The sequence below is a fragment of the Myotis davidii genome, unplaced genomic scaffold (genome assembly GCF_000327345.1).
Source record: "Myotis davidii unplaced genomic scaffold, ASM32734v1 scaffold332, whole genome shotgun sequence".
In the NCBI taxonomy this organism is placed as follows: domain Eukaryota; kingdom Metazoa; phylum Chordata; class Mammalia; order Chiroptera; family Vespertilionidae; genus Myotis; species Myotis davidii.
The window spans coordinates 3,406,326-3,426,913 of NW_006285779.1; the positions used below are offsets into that span (position 1 = coordinate 3,406,326).

At 52.2% G+C, this 20,588-nt stretch overlaps 2 protein-coding genes across 6 annotated transcripts in view; one reads left to right on the forward strand and one right to left on the reverse strand.

The window, feature by feature from the left end:
- The window catches only part of DPCD (deleted in primary ciliary dyskinesia homolog (mouse)), a 20,434-nt gene extending 13,310 nt beyond the window's left edge, over nt 1-7,124 (reverse strand). The window contains exons 1-2 of one of the 2 annotated variants that reach the window (XM_006756526.2): nt 7,043-7,124; nt 3,312-3,392 (exon numbers count right to left, since the gene is read on the reverse strand). In XM_006756526.2, coding sequence (XP_006756589.1) covers nt 3,312-3,392; nt 7,043-7,106 — 145 coding nt within the window. In that variant the 5' untranslated portion in view covers nt 7,107-7,124. The remainder of the gene's footprint in view (nt 1-3,311; nt 3,393-7,042) is intronic. The other variant, XM_015559321.1, reaches the window with a different exon arrangement.
- A 2-nt stretch (nt 7,125-7,126) lies between these two features.
- Nucleotides 7,127-15,527, forward strand: POLL (polymerase (DNA directed), lambda). 4 transcript variants are annotated; one of them, XM_006756522.2, is made up of 9 exons: nt 7,127-7,253; nt 8,071-8,256; nt 8,934-9,228; nt 9,420-9,576; nt 9,931-10,248; nt 11,033-11,206; nt 11,759-11,887; nt 13,751-13,919; nt 14,342-15,527. In XM_006756522.2, exons 1-9 carry the CDS (start codon nt 7,142-7,144, stop codon nt 14,704-14,706), a joined length of 1,905 nt encoding a protein of 634 aa, XP_006756585.1. In that variant the 5' UTR covers nt 7,127-7,141; the 3' UTR covers nt 14,707-15,527. The 4 variants fall into 4 exon arrangements, with proteins under 4 accessions (XP_006756585.1, XP_006756586.1, XP_006756588.1 ...); XM_006756523.2 differs by having other exon boundaries at nt 7,213-7,253; nt 7,394-8,256; XM_006756525.2 differs by having other exon boundaries at nt 7,218-7,253; nt 8,116-8,256.
- Nucleotides 15,528-20,588: the final 5,061 nt, after the last annotated feature.

Below are 20,588 nucleotides of genomic sequence, written 5' to 3' on the forward strand. Positions count from 1 at the left end.
TTGTCTTCTTTGTTCCTGAACTCAAGGACAGCTCCTGCGGCAAAGGAAGACTGTTTCCACCTGCTGTCACTCTGATTTGATTATATGTTAAACCCAAACTGGTGTGTGCAAGGCGGCTCCTGGGGACGCTGTCAGATCTTCCCGGCTGAGCCAGGGCCGGTCCTTGGAAAGGAGACTGTCATTGACCCTGTAAAGGGGCTGATGGGGAATCTATGAAGGAAGCAGCGCCTGGGGCTTCTCCTGTCGGCAGGAAGCAGGCTGATGCCCCCGGCTGCTGGCTGAGAGGAGGCCCCATCTTCCAGGTGGGCTGGAAAGTGGAGGTCCTGAAGGCCTCTTTCCCCAGAGCTCCGAGCCTGGCCCGTTTCCAATGTGGGTAATTACATTCTCCCTTCCAAATACTCCCCGCAGCTTACACTGGATGCAGGATTCTTCTTTTCTGCCCTAAAACACTGCAGCGTTGCTGTGTGGCTATTAAACAGCTGCCACGTCCCATCCCCGAGGAGGCTGAAGGGAATCGAGTGGGTCATTTATAAAGCTGGTGAAGTGCTTGGGAATGAAAGTGCTCAATATCCTCCAACCGCAGCCTGGGGTGGTTAGGCTGGTGGTCAAATACCAAAGCAGATTAGGCCGGTAATCCGAATGTAATCGTTGGGAGACGGCCTGCCCTTCAGCCTCTGCCCCCCTGGACGTGCTGTGTTCTTCTGGGGCTGGTTTGATGTTCCGATCATTGTTAGGGGGCCCTTCAGTTTTTCCCTCTATGAATACATACAGCATTCATTGTGGGGTAGGAATGAATAACAGTGACAGGGTAGAAAAAATATGACACTACTATGCTTATTAACACCAACTGGAAGAACTCTGTCCTAGGCGGATGCACCATTGGCAAGTCTTCCTCTGTAAATTACTTTCTGGGTTTTTCTAACAGAAAACCACTTTGGCCAATTATCAAATATATATGATTAGCTTGAAAAATGGAAACTATTCCCATTTACGGCCACAAAAACCCTGTCCATATTCTACTTCATAGAATGCACAAGTAAAAGTCAGCTCAGGCCCTGGGAGTATTTATATTTAAAAGTAAATAATGAGCCCCCTGGTCTGGCTCAGTGGGTAGAGCATTGGCCTGCAGACTGAAGGGTCCCAGGTTTGATTCTGGTCAAGGGCACATGCCCGGTTGCAGGCTCAATCCCCAGTAGGGGGCGTGCAGGAGGCAGCCAATCAATGATTCTCATCATTGATATTTCTATCTCTTTCTCTCCCTCTCCCTTCCTCTCTGAAATCAATAAAAAATATATATATTTTAAAGTTAATAATGAACAGTATTTTGCAAGGGTAGCTGGTGAGGGTGAGGGTGGGGTGGGGGTAGTTAGAGACGGGTAAGAAAAGGATCAACTGCTCATAGGGCCCGGTGGTTCTCTCTGCCCATCTCTGTCCTGTTCCCACCAGCCCCTCCTCAGGTTATTCTGAGGAGAGCAAAATTTAGTAAGAAGAAAACAAAACAGGATTAAATATTCTCACTCCCAACAGGATGTTGTTGAGAACTAAAGCACTGGCTCTTAATCAGGCAGACCTGGTTTAAATCCTAGCTCAGAAGCTAACCAGCTACGTGATTTTCAACAAGGTGCTTAACCTCTTGCAACTCCCCCACCCCCTTTTTAACTGTATAATGAGGACAACAGTACCTACCTCACTGGGCTGTAATGGGGATGATTACACGAGATACTTCACACGAGGCACTTAGCGTAGCACCCAATAGAAGTTATGGTATTACTGTCATTATTAGGTAAACTTTAGCCAAACAATGTTCTCTGAGGAACCTCCATTTCTGCTTTTAAGAAAAAGGAATTTGGAGGCCACTGTCTATCCTCTACTTTCCAAGAGAAGTGGCAGGTTAATATAGGATGCTACCAAAGAAAAAAACCTGCACTTTTTTTTTTCCCATTTTAATGTCATGTGCAAGCACAACTAAAAGGCCTGGGTTTTATTTGTTTGTTTTTACATCCACAGCAGCTATAGCTGTTTGATTTGCTCTGTATGGAGAAGAGAGGTGACGCTGGGGGCTGGGGGAGAGGAGCTGCAACTAGTCTCTGGCCTGGTGATGGTGGTGGTTAGCCCACGTGACCTCTGCTTTCATAAGCTCGCCCCGTTAGGCATTCCAAGGCTGTCACCCCCTGGGAGTGCTATAAATTACAATGCATTGTGAGGATATTACTACTGTATTGGTTTCCACCAAATCAGTGTCATATGCTAAACACATCAAGATTTTTAATAGCACCAGACTAAACCAATTGGGACTAGAGCCCAAGCAGCTCATAATAAGGAGAGATCAACACTTCACTCTGTGACTGAACATGCGCAGGACACACATTTTAAGACTGGAGACTAAGAGAATGCAAACCAGTGTAATCCGTATTGTCGGTTCTGGACATTTATGAGCTGTCAGAAAAAGGGAAAAAGAAATTCCCTCACCAATACTACCTGTCGATCAGTCCCAGGAAGAAATTAAAGTCAAGAATAATGACAAGAAAATAACCCAGTCCATGATTCCATCATTGGTCTTAGCAGTTCAGGTAGAACTTAATAAAGAGACTAACTCCCATTGCTGACAGCCTCAGGCCCTGGGTCAAAGAACCAGCCACCTAGCTCTGGGAAGTGAGTTAATGCTGATGTACAGATCTGGGAACAGTGAATGGACAAATCAAATAATTCCCAGAAATTCAAGCTGGAGCCTCTATTCATGAGCCTCTTCTTAAAGGAAAAGAGCTGCAGAAACACAAGGTACAATGCTACAAATTACCATTTCTACCCCCTATACCTTATTCATTCTCCAAGATAACTGTCATATTTAATAGTGCTAACTCTGAGGCAAAGTCAGAAGCTGCTGCCTCTGATACTTGCTTGTTTCTAGTGTGGCTTCAAAAAAAAACAAGCAAAAAACAAACAAACAAAAACCCCCACAAAAAAACTGTAGTGAAAACGTGCCCTTACCACTATTCAGCCTACAAGGTTCACTTCCAGTTGCACCTTCTCTGAAGTCTTTTCCCAACAGATTCCCCACATCCCCATTCCCACCTTGGAAAACGACTCACTCTCTAATTTGTTTTGGGTTGAATGGTCAAACGAACTCCCACTCCACCTCTGGTGTCCAGCCCTGACCTCAGATTCTTCTCGGGGACAATCTTGCTTCAAAGGCCTCAGTCTCCCCGGGCTCCACATTTGGTGCAGGGCTCCTCCCTCAAGCCTCAGGCGAGGTGTGTGCTTAGGTCAGCCCAAGTGTCCCGAGGGGCCTGCTGGGAGACCCTGTCACTTACCAAGCAGTTCACTTGTCTTCTCATCATATTCTTCGGCCATTTCCTTCCCGTCTGGGAACAAATAGTGCACCTTCCTTCTCCCTAAGCACAAAGCAGAGGGCGCTTTACTCCCACGCCTCCCCTTGCCTTGTCCCTTACAGATCAGGGGGCTACCTGGGAGACACCGCAGCCTCGGGCTTATTGAGAAGCCCTCCCAGGGCCTCCCACTCGTTGCCAAACATCGCCCATCATTACTTTAAGATATGTCCCAGGACTCTCTTCCTTTCTGAAGATTTCTCTCGATAGATCTTTGCTCTCCTGTTCCTCTACCAGCAATAGCTCCCTACGTCTCTCCATCTGTTAAGCTTCTCCTTGCTCTTCAAAACCCAGCTCAAATATCACTTCCACTGGGAAGTCTTCCTAAACTATCACCCCGGCCACCTTGGCAAAATTTGCTTCCCTGTTCGTGCCTTTCTAATGCTTTATTTATATCCATAGTGGAGAATTTACCATATGGTATGATACGTTTAAAAGCCTCTATCTCCCCAGGAATGATATCATGTTTATCTTTCTCTCCCCAGTTTCTAAAACCAAGCTTATATTCTCGGGATAATAAAGTGGGCTTCCCAACTAAGTACTCCTCCTAACCATGCCATCGTGTTGCCTTGTGCACACCTCTAGGCCATTCCAATCACACAGACACACAATGTTAGTGCCCATGTGTTTCCTTTTTTAAAAAAAAATACTTTTTTTATTGATTTCAGAGAGGAAAGGAGAGGGAGAGAAAGAAACATCAATGATGAGAATCATTGATCGGCTGCCTCCTGCACATCCCCTACTGAAGATCGAGCCTGCAACCCAGGCATGTGCCCTTGATTGGAATCAAACCAGGGACCCTTCAGTCTGCAGGCCGATGCTCTATCCACTGAGCCAAACCAGGTAGGGCCCCATGTGTTTTCTTCATAGCATTTACCTTGGTTATGATTTTACATCTGTGTGAATTACTACTGCCTGTGTCTTCTACTAGATAAGATGGGTTTATCCCCCCTGCCTATGGCTCCCCTAGTACCAAGCACAGTACCTGGCAGATAGAAGGAGCTCAACTCAATATTGATCGAAAGAATGGGTGAACAGTGATTCATCTTTCACTGAAAGAATGAAAGAACCCAAGGGAGTATGCCAGCCTGTCTCTTCCATCGATGCGGTGTCATCATAGCATTTTTGTAAAGGTGGCTCTGCCTTTTCCCCTATATTTACAGACTGGTAAGTGGATATGGTAGGCTCCTCAGTGAGACTAATAACAGAGGACGAATGCCCAATGGGCAGGTCCAACATACATTTGATGAATAAGAGCCCCGAGGCCCTTAACCAAAGTATTAGCCAAAACTTGCAATTGTATCCTATCTACCAAGCCTTTTTTCCTGTTCAATTCACTCCTCTGGGACATTGTTCTTTACAGTTGTTCCTAATATAATATATTCTGGGGAAACTCACCCCCCAAATTTGCATGTCTTTCAGCAGGCCCCTAGGTCACACCTTCCCTCATCATTTAGATGGCTCAAAGAGCTGGAAGGAGTTTTTCTGATAGGAGTGATACAAGGTGTTGCCTGTGAGTAGCTGAGGGTGTCTGGCCTGGAGTCCAATCTTCAGTCCAGGCAGGATGCAGTACTTACTACTGGCTAGCTACTTCATTTTTTTGTTTGCATTTAATTATCATTTAATAATCCTATGGGCTCCCATTACCTGTATTTCACAAATGAGAAAAATTGAGGCTTAAAGGTCATACAACTTGTCCAAGGTTATAAAGCTAGGACATGATGGGTCCAGGCTTAAACACATTTGAAGCCTAAGTCCATGCTCTAATAACCATCCTAGGATAATTTGTATGGCTTTAGACATTTTTAAGGTTGACACCATTCCATGGGTTTGCTGGTCATTTTCTTGTGAATTACCTGTTTAGGCCTTAGCCTATTTTACTTAGGTACTCAACTTTTCCTTACTAATCTAATTGAGCTTTGTATATATATTAACCATGTGCCATATATATTAGCCACATGTCATACAGGCTGCAAATATTGTTTCAATTGCCTTTTAACTTTGTTTAAAGTGAATTTCCCCAAATAAATGGAAGCATGAGTGTGTGTGTGTGGGGGGGAGGTAGGGGGTTAATGGGGGGGGCGGTGGGTGAGGAAAAAAAATGTATCCTAAGGGTAAGAAGCCTATGTACACAAAGACTTACCAAAGAGAATGCTCACTACAGATTCGTTTGTAAGAGCGAATTGGAAATAGCCCAAACATTTAACAACAGGGAATTAGCGAAATATATTAGCCCTACCATGAAATATCATTTGGGTATTAAACATGATTTTGACAATTGGTATTTCTTATACAGAAACATGTTTATGAATTTTTTATATTCTTTTTACACTGGTCTGTATTTTCTAAATACCATACAATAAGCATAAACTTAAAAGTTAAGTTTATTTTAAAAAAAGTGCTTAATTTTTATACAGTCAACTATTTTTCCTTTGGGGTTACTACCCATAAGTTGTACTTAGAATATCCTTCTTTACCCAAAGATTTTTAAAATATTTATTTATACTTCATTCTAACACAGAATGAAATTACTGTATATAGGTATGTATATATATATGTTGATAAAAAATTTTTAAGTATACTGGTATGATATTTTATTAAAAACTATCCGTGAGGGGTGTGGCAAGAGATCACTGGTTCGATTCCTGGTCAGGGCACATGCCCGGGTGGCGGGCTCGATGTTGTCTTTTTCTATCTGCTCCCAGGACACACCTTGGCACACAGTAAAGCCACCCTAAATGCCGTGTTTATAACAAGCAAATGAGCAGCTGATTTTAATTTCCATGCTTCCCTGATTGGCCTCTGCCTGTGGCTGTGAGTCCCCAGTTGGTAGCCTACAAGCTACAGGAATTTAGACCTAATTCATTCTGGCTACCAAGTGGGTCCAGGAAGGGACCTTGAAGTTCAAGGAGGGCCTGCACTGGCCAATCCTAGAGTGGAAGTCAGGATCCCGTACACCTGTGCCCATCTCTTCCTGGAACAGCCCCCGGCCCTTGCTGTCTCCCCTAAAGACTAAGGAGCATTTAGAGGTTCACTTACAAACGACTTTACAACTGGAAAGCACCTCAGAGATGAGAGGGAGCCCATCCAGCTCATGTTACCGATGAGGAAATTGGGGTCCAGACAAATACAGAGAACAACTAGCCAGGGGATTTAACGGCAGAATCGTAGCTAGAACCCCGGTCTCCCGCCCTTCCCAGGCACCAGGCTGCCTTCAGCAACAGAACCCCAAGCCTGAGCTTCATGGGATCCCGGGTCAGTTGTACCGTCTGGTTGGGGACCTGGGACTAGTCTAAAACCTTCTTGGGTCGTTTCCTCTTCTGTAAAATGGGGTGAAAAATTAACAGCCTTTGGGACAGCGGTGGGGAGCAAATGCCACCCTGAATGTGAAAGGAATTATGTGTTATTAGTAACACCACTCCGAGCGGAGCGAGGTGGGATACAGGCCACCAGGGGGTGTCCAGAGATGCGTGTTCCAGTTACGTCACCTCTCTGGGCCTCAGTTTCCCCATCTGCAAATGCAGGACCTGGCTTGGGTGGCGGCCACGACGCTTGCGGCTCTGCGCCCCGGGCGCTGAGGCCCTTCCTGAGGCGCGAGCGCGGAGGGCCGGACCCGGGGGGAGGGACGAGGGACCTCGCGGGGCGCCTCGAATTACCGTCCTGCAGCAGCGCAGTCTTCTCGGCCGCCCGCAGGCTCTCCAGCCAGCCTGTCACCGCCATCTTCCCGCCGCCGAGCCGTGCGTCCCACCGCTACCATGACGACCGGCCCGCCCAGGTCACTTCCGGATGACCCGGAAATTGTTCTGGTCATTTTCTTTCCCCCTCCCCCACCCTCCCTCCGTCCGCTCTCATTGGCTGCCCTGCTAAGTAAGTAGAAGTTTACTCTTGCTCGACCCCTGGGTGGCTTGCCGGGCCTGAGGCCGACCCTGCCCCGGACCGAATCCAGGGCGTGGGGCGGGGGCCCTCCGGGCAGGGTCCGGACAAGTCTCCCCTCCTGTGGCCTCCAGCTGGGATAGTCGCGAGCACGCTCCAGCTGCGACCGCGGCGGAGGCCCCGCACCTGCCGGCGTCTGCACCCCCAGCTGTGAGGCTGAGACGCCCCAGTCCCGGAAGGCGCTGCACACCTGCTGTTGCTGTGCCTGGTCTCCCGCACCTGCGGGGCTGAGCACCGCCACGCCGAGAGGCCTGCGGCCCGGGCAGGTGCAGGGCGTTCCCCTGCCGTCCTCACTTCCCGCCCTCACACTCGCACCCCCAGGTTTTCCTCTGCGGGTCAGGGATGGGGGTAGAGCAAGACGATGTGGCGTTTGTGCGGAGTCCCACTCAGTCCCCACTCCTCGTGGGAGCCCAAGGCCTTCCTAAAGGCATCGCTCCATTTCCTAACTCGGCATCCCCTTTCGGGAGACCCCTTTGGGGTGCAGCAGGGCAGACACTAAGCTGAACCTTTAGAGCAATCTCTCTGAGGAATGATACCGTTTAGTGCCCCCACCCCCAAGTTCCCCCAGTAGTTTCATTCTTCCCCCCATTTCCTCCAAGACTCTGACTTTGAAAGGCTGGTGAGTGTATAGCTAGGCTAAGAAACTGAAGTACATATGGGGTTGGGGAGACCCTGGGGAACTGGGCTACTGCCCCAAGGCCTGGTCAGTAGAGATCCCACCTCCATAGTCAAAGGACTTGGGGAACCCCAGTTCTAGGTTTCTACATGACAGCTGCCCCGATCAACCCTCAAACAGAAAGGCCAGGATCCAGCCATACCTCAATGGACCCCAGGGGCATCTTGAAGGCATTTCCCAAGCGGAAGAAAATCCTTGCCAATCCATCATCAAAAGCACTGGCAAAGATTCCCAAGAGGGAAGACGAAGAAGAAGCAAGAGGTGAGCGAACCCAATCTCAGAACCCACTTTGTTCATGGCCAGAAGCAGATAGAGCCGACTCTGCCTGCCCAGGGCCTGCAGGTTGGTTTATACCTGCCTTGCAGTAGGCTTGGTCCCAGGTCTTTGTTATCTTCTACTTCACCCTGAGACCTCCATTCATCAGAAAATACTCCTAGTCCCTAAGGAAATGACCAGCAGAATCCTTTGCTCTCCAGGAGGTTCCATGCAGTGTGTATGTGTGTTTGAGGGGGAAGGGGGAGAGAGGGAGCAGAAATCCATCTCAGGCCCCTAGAGTTAAAAGATATTTTGTAGCCAAATTGACAAATAGATGGCAAAAACTTACATTGGGTGGGGAGGAAAGATCTATTAGACTGTGAGGCCTATAAGATATATATGTCTTGTGCCTGGTATCCAGTAGGTATCTATTAATACTTGTTGAAAGAATAAATGAACAAAGTGATTTATAGGATGCCTACAATGTGCCAGACACTGTTCTAGTTTCCCTCTTACATCAAGTGATGACACATAAGGAAGTTAATTGTGTGCTTGTGGTGGGACCCTCAGAAGGCAGGTTGCCTGAATGGAAGAAAAATGATTGGGGGTAGGAGACTCTAATGGGATCATTCAGAACAGGTCTGAAAGTTATGACAATAGGCATATGGATATCTCCTCCACAGAGTGCCTGAGTTCCCTGCGGGCCCATGTTGTGCCCGCTGGCATTGGGCGAGCCCGGGCAGAACTCTTTGAGAAGCAGATTGTCCAACATGGTGGCCAGATATACTCTGCCCAGGCCCCAGGGGTCACTCACATTGTGGTGGATGATGGCATGGACTGTGAGCGAGCCCTTCGCCTCCTTAGACTGCCCCGGCTGCCCCCAGGTGCTCAGCTGGTAAAGTCAGCCTGGCTGAGCTTGTGCCTGCAGGAGAGAAGGCTGGTGGACACGGCAGGATTCAGCATCTTCATCCCCAACAGGTGGGCTGATCCCAGTCTTTCCTCAAATGTTTTCTGGCAGCATCTTGAGCTCTTTCTTTGGGTTATTAAAAATAACTCTTATTGTCTTAATGGAATGCATTAGAAAACCAACGTTTCTGAGTAGAGAAGGATTGAGAGCAGAGTTAGGGTGAGACCTTTGGTGTCTTAACATCGCATCACCATCCCTGCAGGTTCCTGGACCAACCACAGCTCAGTAAGGCCGACCAAGACTCTCCTCCCGGAGCTTGTGAGGCTCTGCTCAGGACAACCCCCTCTCCTCCCCCTACTCCCCCTAGACCTGTATCTCCTCCCCAGAGGATAGAAGAAGCTCCAAACACCCAAGCCCAGGTAAGGAGCCCTTCAGCACTAACAGCTCACTTTCTCTGGAAATTGGATCATAGAAACAGGGAGAGCCTCAGAAAGGCGGGGGCCCTGAGAGACGAGGGCTCTCTTATTGTGAAGCCAGTTAGCTCTTCCCAACACTCATCACTACTATATTTGCCCAGATCATATCTACTACATGCCACCGGGCACCCTAGGCTGGACCAAGAAGTCAAGTGGAACACATCCCCACACTTAAGGAAACCCAAGTAGATGCAGAAGACCCAGCCTAATTCCTGGGTCTAACTGGGAGACTCAACCACCCACTCCGAGGAGCATTCAGGGGGCAGGAATTTATTGTCTCTTCTTCCTTCCCTCCAGCCTGGCTCGGATGATGATACCAGTGATGGGGAAGAGACCCCAGTTAGCACAGCTGATTTGGAAGCCCTGATCAGTGGCCGCTACCCCATCCCCCCTGAGGGAGATGGTGACCCCAGCCCTGCCCCTGAGGGTCTGAAAAAGTGGGTCTGTGCACAGCCTTCGAGTCAAAAGGCGACCAACCACAACACCCACATCACAGAAAAGCTGGAAGTGCTGGCCAAAGCCTACAGTGTTCAGGGAGACAAGTGGAGGGCCCTTGGCTATGACAAGGCCATCAATGCCCTCAAGAGCTTCCACAAGCCTGTCACCTCCTACCAGGTACTTGGGGGCTAGGGCAGGGGATGCAGACGGGTGGGATGCGGTCTTTTCTTTACTGGTTAGAGGTTGGTGGAGACACCAGTCACAAGTGGGGATCAGGTGGAGTGGTTGAGATTTTATGATGTCTGGCACTTGCACAAAAGAGACTGATGAAGGCAGTTTGGCAAAATCTTGATAATTATAGAAGCTGGGTATTGGCTACTTGGGGGTTTGTTACACCGTTCTCTCTACTTTGGAATTTTTTCCATAATAAAGTTTTTAAACTTTTAGAATCTGGAGGCCAAGAGAGCAAGGTTTGAATTCTGTTTTCCATCACTCACTGTGTGACTTCAGGCAAGTTACTTAAACCCATTGAGTGTCAGTTTCTTCACTAGTAAAAAGAGACTAAGAATAGCAACAAATTCAGTGTTCTGTGAGGACCAAAGGAGATGATCTCTGTGGTGCACAACCGGCTACACAGTTAGGTCTCAGTAAATGTTGGCTCTCACTATTGTGGTGATGATGATGATGATGATGATGATGATGACGATGACTAGTGTCACCATTATTGCCTTTTTTCTACTTCCTGTGCTGATCTCCATCCCTCTGGGAAGCAAAAGACAACTTAACCATCCCATTCCATCCAAACGTCTCATCTTCAGTTGTGCCCAAGCTTTACAGAGCCATTAATTGCCAACTGGCTTTTACTGGACATCTGCTAAAGGAGTCAGCTTCCCCACCCTCTGGCCCTACCCATCCCATCTTCTCACTCTTCTTTCCTGCCTCTGCCAACCCCTTCCTCTAGGAAGCCTGCAGTATCCCTGGGATTGGGAAACGGATGGCCGAGAAGATCGTAGAGATCCTAGAAAGTGGACATCTGCGGAAGCTGGACCACATCAGCCACAGCGTGCCTGTCTTGGAACTCTTCTCTAATATTTGGGGAGCTGGAACCAAGACTGCCCAGATGTGGTACCAACAGGTCATACCTTGCCCCCGCCCCCTCTCAGTTTCGCTGGATCTCAGAGCTCCTGACCTACAGTTGTCTTACCCTGTGCTCTGATGGGAATGAACCCAGGCTATAGGGAAACCATTTTTCACAGGGACCAGGGCTTATGTAGTCCCCTCTCCTAGCTCTCAGGACCGGCCTGTGGCTTGGTATACTTGAGGCATTGATCTGTGGCAGAGACAAGAAGTATGTTTCTCTGTCTCAGACCAGCAAGGGCCTTTCTGAAGAGACCAGGCTCAGGGCTGAGTATCTAGAGCAGTAGTTCCCGAATCTGGCCTGTCCAGATTCACCACCAGACCAACAGAATCATATGTTAGGCTTGTGGCAGGGCTCGGTTGGGGCTTGTCTTCCATGCCTCCTGCCTTTCCCAAGTTCCACCGATTACAGACCCAACTGCTCCTGGGGGAGGTCCTGCCTCAGGTCTTCCTTGGAGGCGGGGGTGATGGAAGCCGTGTGTGTCTGCTCATTCACTGCCTCTTCATTGGTCCTGGATCCTCAGTGCCCCAACTGGCTTCTTTTCTCCAGGGTTTCCGGAGCTTAGAAGACATCCGCAACCAGGCCTCCCTGACTACCCAGCAGGCCATTGGCCTGAAGCATTACGATGACTTTCTGGAACGCATGCCCAGGGAGGAGGCTGCCGAGATCGAGCAGACGGTAAGCAAGTGTCTCAGAACAGTGAGGAGAGCCAGGCCCTATCGTAAGGTCAGGGCCTGGCTCAAAGTCAAGAACTCCTGTTCCCTCAGCTGGGGAGCCTAACAGGCAGAGGGAGCTGTGGGCCACCAGAGGTCAGGATCAGGGAGGAAAGAGCGAGTCAAGACTAAAGCTCTGGTAGGAACGACATAAGGATATCGAGATTTGAACTGTACTAGGTTAGGCTGGATCAGGGCAGAGGCTCTTAACATTTGTGATTCACAAACTTCTTTGAGAACCTGCTGAAAACTTTCTCTCGAGAAGTTGTACACATGTACAGAGTTTTATGTCTCTTTCCAGACGTACGGACTTTCTGAAGCCCACCTGTTTGGGGTAGAGTTGGTGAAGAAGCCCAGTGCAAGCAGGGTTAAGTTTGGGGTTAGAAGAAAGCTAGGTCAGGCAGTGAGTTACGGTTAGGCCTGGGTTAGGAGTAAGTTTTTAGTATTGGATGCTTGTAGTTAAGATTCATGGTTGCCCTAGAAATAAGGCTTGGCCAAGATTAGCATTTGGTTTAGAGGTGGATTATGGGTCAAGTTCCTATAACTGGCGTTGGGATCAGGAGCTGGTTGCTCTGGACAAGGTTTGCTTGCTTTGGTCTAGGACGCTGATAGCGTAGAGCTCCACGGAAACTCTATGGACAGCTGAGTTGAGATTAACTGCCAGCTCCTCTCCCGGCCACAGGAATCTGAGGCTGGAGCAGGGTGGATGAACAGGCCCCTTTGTTCACCCGTCACCAGGCGCGGTGTCAGTGATGACACCGTCACTCAGCCACGGTGTGCAGGCAAGGAGAATGCCCCAGTGAGCCTCCGGGCCCTCCTGCCCACCTGGCACGCTCCCCCCATTGAAGGGCTCTGGCCTGAGGAGTTTTTGATGGGATTACTCGCCCTAGGCCTCCTCCCATCCTCTAGGGAGGCTCAAGAAGGGAGTGAGGGGATTAGCAGAGCCGCTTGTCAGGAGAATTGAGGTGTCATGGTTGAGGGTATCCAGGGCCCCAGAAATCTCAGCGTCCTGGGGTGGAGGCGGGAGGCTATCTGCACATGAAAGGCCTCGTGTCTCTGGGGAGGGCTGATGGGCTTATCCCTCTCAGTGAGGGATGACCCTTCAGCTGACAGTCTCCTCTGTCACACTCACTCCTCACCGTCCCATTCCTCCATGGAAGGATGTGAACACTGGCTCAGAGGTGCCTTCCTCTCTGCCCTGCCTCCCTCTTCTTCCCTGTCCTCCCCTCCCCGCCATCACAGGTGTAGTTCTATTTCCAGGCTCCTCTCCTCTCCTCCTCTCATCACAGATGTAGTTCTATTTCTGGGTTCCATTTTCCCAGTCTTGGGTCCAGGCCACCCTACCAGCCACCTGTTCAGGCCTCAAGCCCCAACTCACACACTCTGCCTGTCATACTAAGAACATAGATACCCCGGGCCGCTGAGACCTGGCTGAGGGCCCTTTATCGTAAGTGGCGTTTCACAGACCGGGCACCTGGTTGGGGAGGGGCCACCAGAAGGCGTGTCTCTGCTCTGAGAGAGCCCTAGAGGGAAGGTCGGGACTTTCCCTCAGAAACTGCATAGGCATCTTCTACGGCTTTCCCAGGCTGCCTCCCGGGTGGGAGCACGTGCTAGCGAAGCTTGAGAACTGCTGCTTCCCAGGGTAGACCTCTGGCCTCTGTTCCCTGGGGCCCATCCCTAGGGCCTTGTTCACGTACCCGGGATCGGCTTGGGGCATAAGCTGGGAGCTGGGTCCCTGGTTCAGGGAAGGCCCTTGTGCTGACACAGGAGAGGAACTCCTTGAAGAGCGTAAGGCCCACAGCCCTCAGCCCTCACTGCCCTTTCCCAGGTCCGCGAGTCAGCTCAGGCCTTCAGCCCTGGGCTGTTGTGCGTGGCATGCGGTTCCTACCGACGGGGGAAAGCAACCTGTGGTGATGTGGACGTGCTGCTCACTCACCCGGACGGCCGATCTCACCAGGGCATCTTCAGTCGCCTCCTTGACAGCCTTCGGCAGCGAGGTATAAGCTCCATCTCTGGGTGAGCAGGTTGGCAGGGGCCAGGGCAGGGCTAGGCGGCCCCCAGGAGGGAGAGCCTCATGTCACAATCTCTAGGCGGGAAACAGGGGAAGGTCGCTTCATGAGAATCCCACCTTGTGGCCAGAGCCATTTCAGGGAAGAGATGAAACGGCCCCACACCACACAGGTGCTCAGCACCACCTGCAGGTTGTGTCTCATCTGATCCTCCTGTGACACTAGGGGGCGGGAGGAATTTCTGTGCACATTTTACAGGCCAGGAGACAGGCCCAGAGAGGGTCAGGTCACCCAGCAAGTAAAGGTCACCTGGGACTAGAGGACCCAGGGTGATCCGGAGAGAGCTGGGAGGATGGGATGGCCCAGGCCTGGCTCCTAGCCCTCCCAGCAGCCCTCCTGTGTCGGGCCAGGGTTCCTGACTGATGACTTGGTGAGCCAGGAGGAGAATGGTCAGCAGCAGAAGTACCTGGGTGTGTGCCAGCTCCCAGGACCAGGGCGACGGCACCGACGACTGGACATCATCATTGTGCCCTACAGCGAGTTTGCGTGCGCCCTGCTCTACTTCACCGGCTCTGCCCACTTCAACCGCTCCATGCGGGCTCTGGCCAAGACCAAGGGCATGAGCCTGTCGGAGCACGCCCTCAGCGCAGCTGTGGTGCGGGACACCCGAGGCCTCAAGGTGGGGTCTGGCCGAGTGCTTCCCACCCCGACTGAGAAGGATGTCTTCAGGCTCCTAGGCCTGCCCTACCGAGAACCAGCTGAGCGGGACTGGTGACCACGGTTGAGGCGGAAGGAGCAGGGCCCAGCGGCCCCACCTGGCTCTCCAGGACTCCTCCCTAGCCTCAGCTGGCTGAACCTCACACTTCAGTCACCAGCTCCCTGGGCCCGAGGGAAAGGGCCAGCCTAGCTCCCAGGTCTGCCCTGTTCTCCCCAAGAGCAGGCTGCTCTCCCTTCTGCACAGCTGCCCTTGGGAGAAGCTTGCACGTGGCCCCACGTTAAGCAGGAGCCGGTGGCCCAGGCATCCCCTTCCTCTACCCTGAGGAGGGTCAGCTGCTGGGGGTGGGATGGGGCTGCAGCGGGGAGGCAAGCAGCTCTGGCCCAGCATCACCCAAGACCCTTTGGGGCAGGAGAATGAACCCCTTCGCATACTCCCTCTACCTACCCCACTTCCTGTGCAGCTGGAGGTGTTGGGAGAGGGTGCCTCAGGCTCCGTGAGGACAGCATTGGCAGGCCCAGGGGCCCAGTGAAGTGCATTTGACATGCAACCTGCCTGGTGTCTGAGCTGCTGCAGCCCCTGCCTGCCTTCTTCCACCCAGGGGGGCATGGGGAGGGGAGCTGAATGGGAGTCCAGAAATGCAAGTTAGCTGCTCTTCATATAGGCAGGCCTGAGTCAGCTCCTGAACTCAGAAGGACACTGGGGGGTGTGAAAAGGGAGTATTCATGGAGTCAGGCATTTAGGGGTGCGTGTCTACCCATCGGCATCTCCTGTGGGCCTCCCCTAGAACAGGCTATCAATGATTCTCATCATTGATGTTTCTGTCTCTCTCCCTCTCTCTTCCTCTCTAAAATCAATAAAAAAATATATATTTTTTTAAAAAGTGGCAAAGACTCATTAGGAACAACTAAATGGTGACCTGTGTGCCATTGACAGGGGTGAGGCAGTCAAGGAAGGCTGCCTGGAAGAGGGGCGGGGCAGGCTGGCAGGGAAATAGCCTATTTGAGAGGGCTAAGCAGGCTCTGGAAATAGCAGGAACCCGCTTTAGAGGGGCTGTGGTATGCTGGGAGTCGGGAGAAGGCTAGGCTGGTGGAGGACGGAAGGCCAAGCTGAGGGGCTGGTGCGATAGAGCAGATAGGAGCAAGTCCAGCTAGTGGCATCGAGGTCATTTTCAGAGGCTGGACCTTGCAGGGTGGAGAATTCGGTGGGGGGAGTGGAGGGATATGGAAGAATTTGGTGAGGGGAATGAAGGGATATGGGGGATTTTTAGAGCATAAGTGAGCTCTGGGTGCAGAGCTGGGCTCAGACCTGAGTGCACTGGCTGCGAGGCAGGGTGGGTCCATCTCTGTCGGTAATTTGTGGAGTCCCAGAGCTGGCCTTCATTGACCTGGCTTCAGTCAGGGGACCCCAGCAGCCTTAGCTCAGAACCCTGAAGTCCACCCATGGGCCTTGTCTGCATGGGTCACGCAGGGAAGGAACCGAAGGCCCTTGGAGTCTGAGGCCCCTGTCATAGCTCAGGACCAGCCAGAGACAGCTCCCTCAAAGGCCTGTCCTCCAGAGCCATCGGAGGGCGGTCTCCTCGCTGCACATGCGGACACAGGAGCCCAGGAAAAGAGCTGATGGGGAGATTTCTGTGTCGAGGTTACCCAGTTTGGGGGAGGGGTGGTTCTCTGAGTGCAAAGGGAGCAAAGAGTGGTCGAGGGATTCCCCAGCCACCTGAGAGCCTGCCCCTGGGTTCCAGCCCAGTGCGCCACCCTGTTGGAAAGGGAGACTGAGTTCACAGCGCGGGTGGGAACGGGCATTCTCTCCAGCAACTGAGGACCCCCAAGTCACCGCCCCGTCAGCACCTGGTCCTGAGAGGGGGGAGACGGCCCCACAAGCTCACCTCCTGCCCCCAGCCCAGCCATTGTCACTCTGTCCCTGGGCCAGAGTTGCCCCTGGTCAGACCACAGGTATGGTAGAATAATGGTTCCCCGAAGATGTCTACGTCCGAGTCCCTGATACCCGTGAGTGTGCTATCTTACCGGTGGCAGGGGCCTTGCACAGGCCCTTAGGCTTTATTTTGAGATGAGATTGTCCTGGATTATCCAGTGGGCCCAGTCTAATCATGAATCCTTCAAAGTGGAGAACATTTCCCGGCTACAGTCAGAGACATGATGAGGGAAGAAGGGTCAGAGAGATGCGATGTTTCTGGCTTTGATGATAAAGGAGCCACCAGCTAAGGAATGTGGGTGGTCTCTCGAAGCCGGAGGAGGCAAGGAAACATTGTACTCTAGAACCTTCCTAAGGACATGCAGCCCTGGAAAGCGAACACCTTTCCAGGCCTCCCGACCATCTCAGAGATCAACCTCACCAGATACTATTGCTGTCGGGGTACCTAATGCTACCCAGACTCTACAGACACCCAGGAGCTGCCCCAGGCCCAGGAGGGGCTCAGCCCCAAGATCTTTAGCCCTTTGTTCACCGTGCCCTTCAGTCAAGGCACCAGCCGGCTAGTTTTCCAGAACCCCTGAGCCACTCCAGTGGTTCTCAACCTTCTGGCCCTTTAATACAGTTCCTCATGTTGGGACCCCAACCATAAAATTATTTTCGTTGCTACTTCATAACTGTAATGTTGCTACTGTGATGAATCGTAATGTAAATATCTGATATGCAGGGTGGTCTTAGGCGACCCCTGTGAAAGGGTCGTTCAACCGCCAAGGGGGTCGTGACCCACAGATTGAGAACCGCTGCCCTAGGCAATCCTGTTTCTGAGCTCTGGGACAGGAGGGTCCCCAGCTGAAGTCCCAAAGCTGGCCCGAGACAGGCAAGGCCCCATCCTCATCACCTGCACTGGGGACTCTGCAGGCCTGGTCCGCCCCACCATGGAGGTCAGCGCAGGCCAGAAAAGACCTGGAGAGAACACTCCTGAAAAGGCCAGATGAGCAGGAGGAGCAGGGCAAGGGGCTGTGGAGAGGGCTCTGAGGATGCCACGGGGGACAGTCCAGTTGACCCTCCATATCTGCAGGTGCTGCATCGGCAGATTTAACCAACTGCAGGTGGAAAATATTTTTCTAAGTTACATTGTTGCCGACCTGCCTATGATGGTTGCATCTTACTGAACATGTAGACTTTTTTTTTCTTGTCATTATCCCCTAAACAATACAATATAACCACTATTCACAAAGCATTTCCTTGCATTAGGTATTATAAGTAACCTAGAGATGATTTAAAGTATACCAGATGCCTGGCCGGTATGGCTCAGTGGTTGAGCGTCGACCTATGAACCAGGAGATCATGGTTCAATTCAAAAAAGTACCAGTATACCAGAGGATGTGTGCAGGTTATATGCAAATACGACACCATTTTATAAGAGGCTTGAACACCCACAGGTTTTGGTATCCACGGGAGTCCTGGAACGCATCCCCCCGGAGACTGAGGGGCTACTGTGCAGGTACCAGGTGAGGGGTCGTCAGCTGCTTGAGCGGCAGTGAAACCACTGCCCAGCCCTTTGCCGCTCTGGACTCAGGCCTTGCCCTGACGTCCCTTTTACAGCGAGACCCCCTCGGCCTCACTGCCCTCACCCAGGCGGGCGGTTCCTCAGCTGCGCTCTCACTGCGCTTGAGTCTGTTCCCTGGCTTGTGTGCCTGAGGTGCATTTCCAGGCCTCGTGTGCACCGCATGTTCATGGTTTTGTGTCTGTGCACGCGTGTGGGTACCTGGCTGTATGTCGGTCTGTCTGTCTAGAGCGCTGTGTGCATGCCCCTGTGCGGTCAAGGTCTCAGGCAGGGCCTCGGGGCTGGAAGGCGGGTCCCCGGAGTCCGCTGTGGGGCCAGGCAGGGACTGCAGAGGGTGGTGGAGCCCCAGCCAGGCTCTGGGCCCTGGGTGCTGTGTCCGTGGAGGCGGCCCCAGGGCGGGCCGCCTGCGTCAGCCTTGAGCGGCCATCAATAGCGTGCGGTTAATTAATTTGATGGGAACAGCAGGGACCGCCGTTTGCATTTAGTGAAGTTCCAGGAACTTCCAACCTCATCTTCATAATTGGCCTCATAAATTGTAAGAAAGAGAGAGATCAGCAAAGCGGGAGGGAGGAGGGGCCGCCCGTCCGTCCTTATTTAATTTTATTGCTGAAATTCATCTTTTTAGCCTCCTCCGGAATCGGCTCTCCCTGCCGGATTTGCCTAATCATGATAAATTAATATTCATTTCCCCACCTCTTACCCAGCTCCCGCGCTCGGATGGCGTTGGGGAGGGTCTCTTCCAGTCCCTCCATCAGGCCTTGGTGGGAGCTTGTGGGGTGGGGACGGTGAAGGGGAGCTTGCAGGCAGAACAGAAAGCGGAGCCTGGGGAGGGCTGGGGGAGCCTGGGAGAAGGGGGGCTGTCACCCTAGGGGGTGGGGGTGATTGATTTGGGCTCCCTGATGGGAGGCTTCTGAGGCCCCTGTCTCTCCCTGGGCAGGGCCAGCCCAGAGGGCCCAGGGTGCTGGATCAACTACCCCTGCCCAGCTAGGGCTAGGGCTGGGGGAGGGCAGCAAGAGCCCTAGAAGGCTCTTTTGGAATTCGGAGGCTGAGACGAAAGGAGACAGGGCGGGTTGGGGGAGACAGGACGGGTTTGGGGGATGAATTTGGAAGGCCAGCTTGAGTTGAGAGGTTGGTTTCCCACCTGACCTGGTTTTTGCCCCTCGACCCCACCAACTAAGTGCAGGCCATCTTGCCTGCAGACCCCAGGGGGACCCTTCCTCATGTGTGGACCTCACAGGCACAGATGTTCTCTGACTAACAGAAGCGTCCTCTCTGCTTCCCTGCAGCGCAGCCGGCTGGGTGGCTGGGCCCCTTACACTGGGTGCCTTGGCTGTGCTGTGCGTCGGTGCTGCCTACTGCTCTTCCTAAAAAGGCCCCTTTGAAGGCCTGCGGGAGGGTGCTGCTGGGCGGATCATGCAGTCCTGCCCTTCTAGGGGCAGTGGGGTCCCAGAAGTCCAAAAGATCAAAATTCTCTGTCTTCTTCTGTCACAGTTAGTATGTGAGACCTGGGAGAATTTTAGATTTCATCCAGCCCCTTGCCCCATTCTACAGATGAGGAGACTGAGGACCAGAGAGGGGAGGTGACTGGCCCAAGGTCTCACAGGAGTCAGGGGGACTGAGACTAGGATTGAGGGATGCTCCCACCCCACCTTGGAGGCTGGGTGTGGTGGGAGGATTCTAAGAAAGACCCCCAGTGACCCTTGCTCTTGTAGGACCCCATTCCTTCTGAGTGCGAGAGGAACCTTTCAACTATGATGAGGCGTCACTCCTGTGGTTGTTACCTTATGGGGAAAGGGGATTATCCGGGCAGGCCTAGTCTAGTCACACCAGCCCTTTAAAAGCAGAGTTTGCTCCGGCCAGTGGCAGGAGGAGCAGTCAGGGAAATTCAAAGCATGAGGAGGGTTCGCCCTGCTTTTGCTGGCTTTGCAGATGGAGGAGGCCTTGTGCCAGAACCAGGGAGAGTCCTCAGGGAGCTGAGAGCAGCCCAGCTGACAGCCAGCAAGTCCTACAACCACGGTGAACTGTATCCTGCCACCAACAAGAATGAGCGTGGAAGCTGGTCCTCCCCAGAGCTTCCAGATGAGGGTCAGCTCAGCCAACACCTCGATTTCAGCCTTGCGAGAACTTCAGCAGTGAATTCAGCTGTGCCTGCTGGGACTTCTGGCTACAGAACTATCGATAATGATAAAAGGCTAATATGCAAATGAACCAAACAGTGGAACGACCGGTCGCTATGATGCTCACTGACCACCAGGGGCAGACGCTCAATGCAGGAGCTGCCCCCTGGTGGTCATTGCGCTCCCACAGGGGGAGGGCCACTCAGCCAGAAGCCAGGCTGAGCCTCCACCACATCGCTAAGAATGTCTGATTGTGGCTTAGGCCTGCTCCCTAAGCCGTCAGGTGGACATCCCCCGAGGGCTCTGGGACTGCTAAAGGGCGCAGGCTG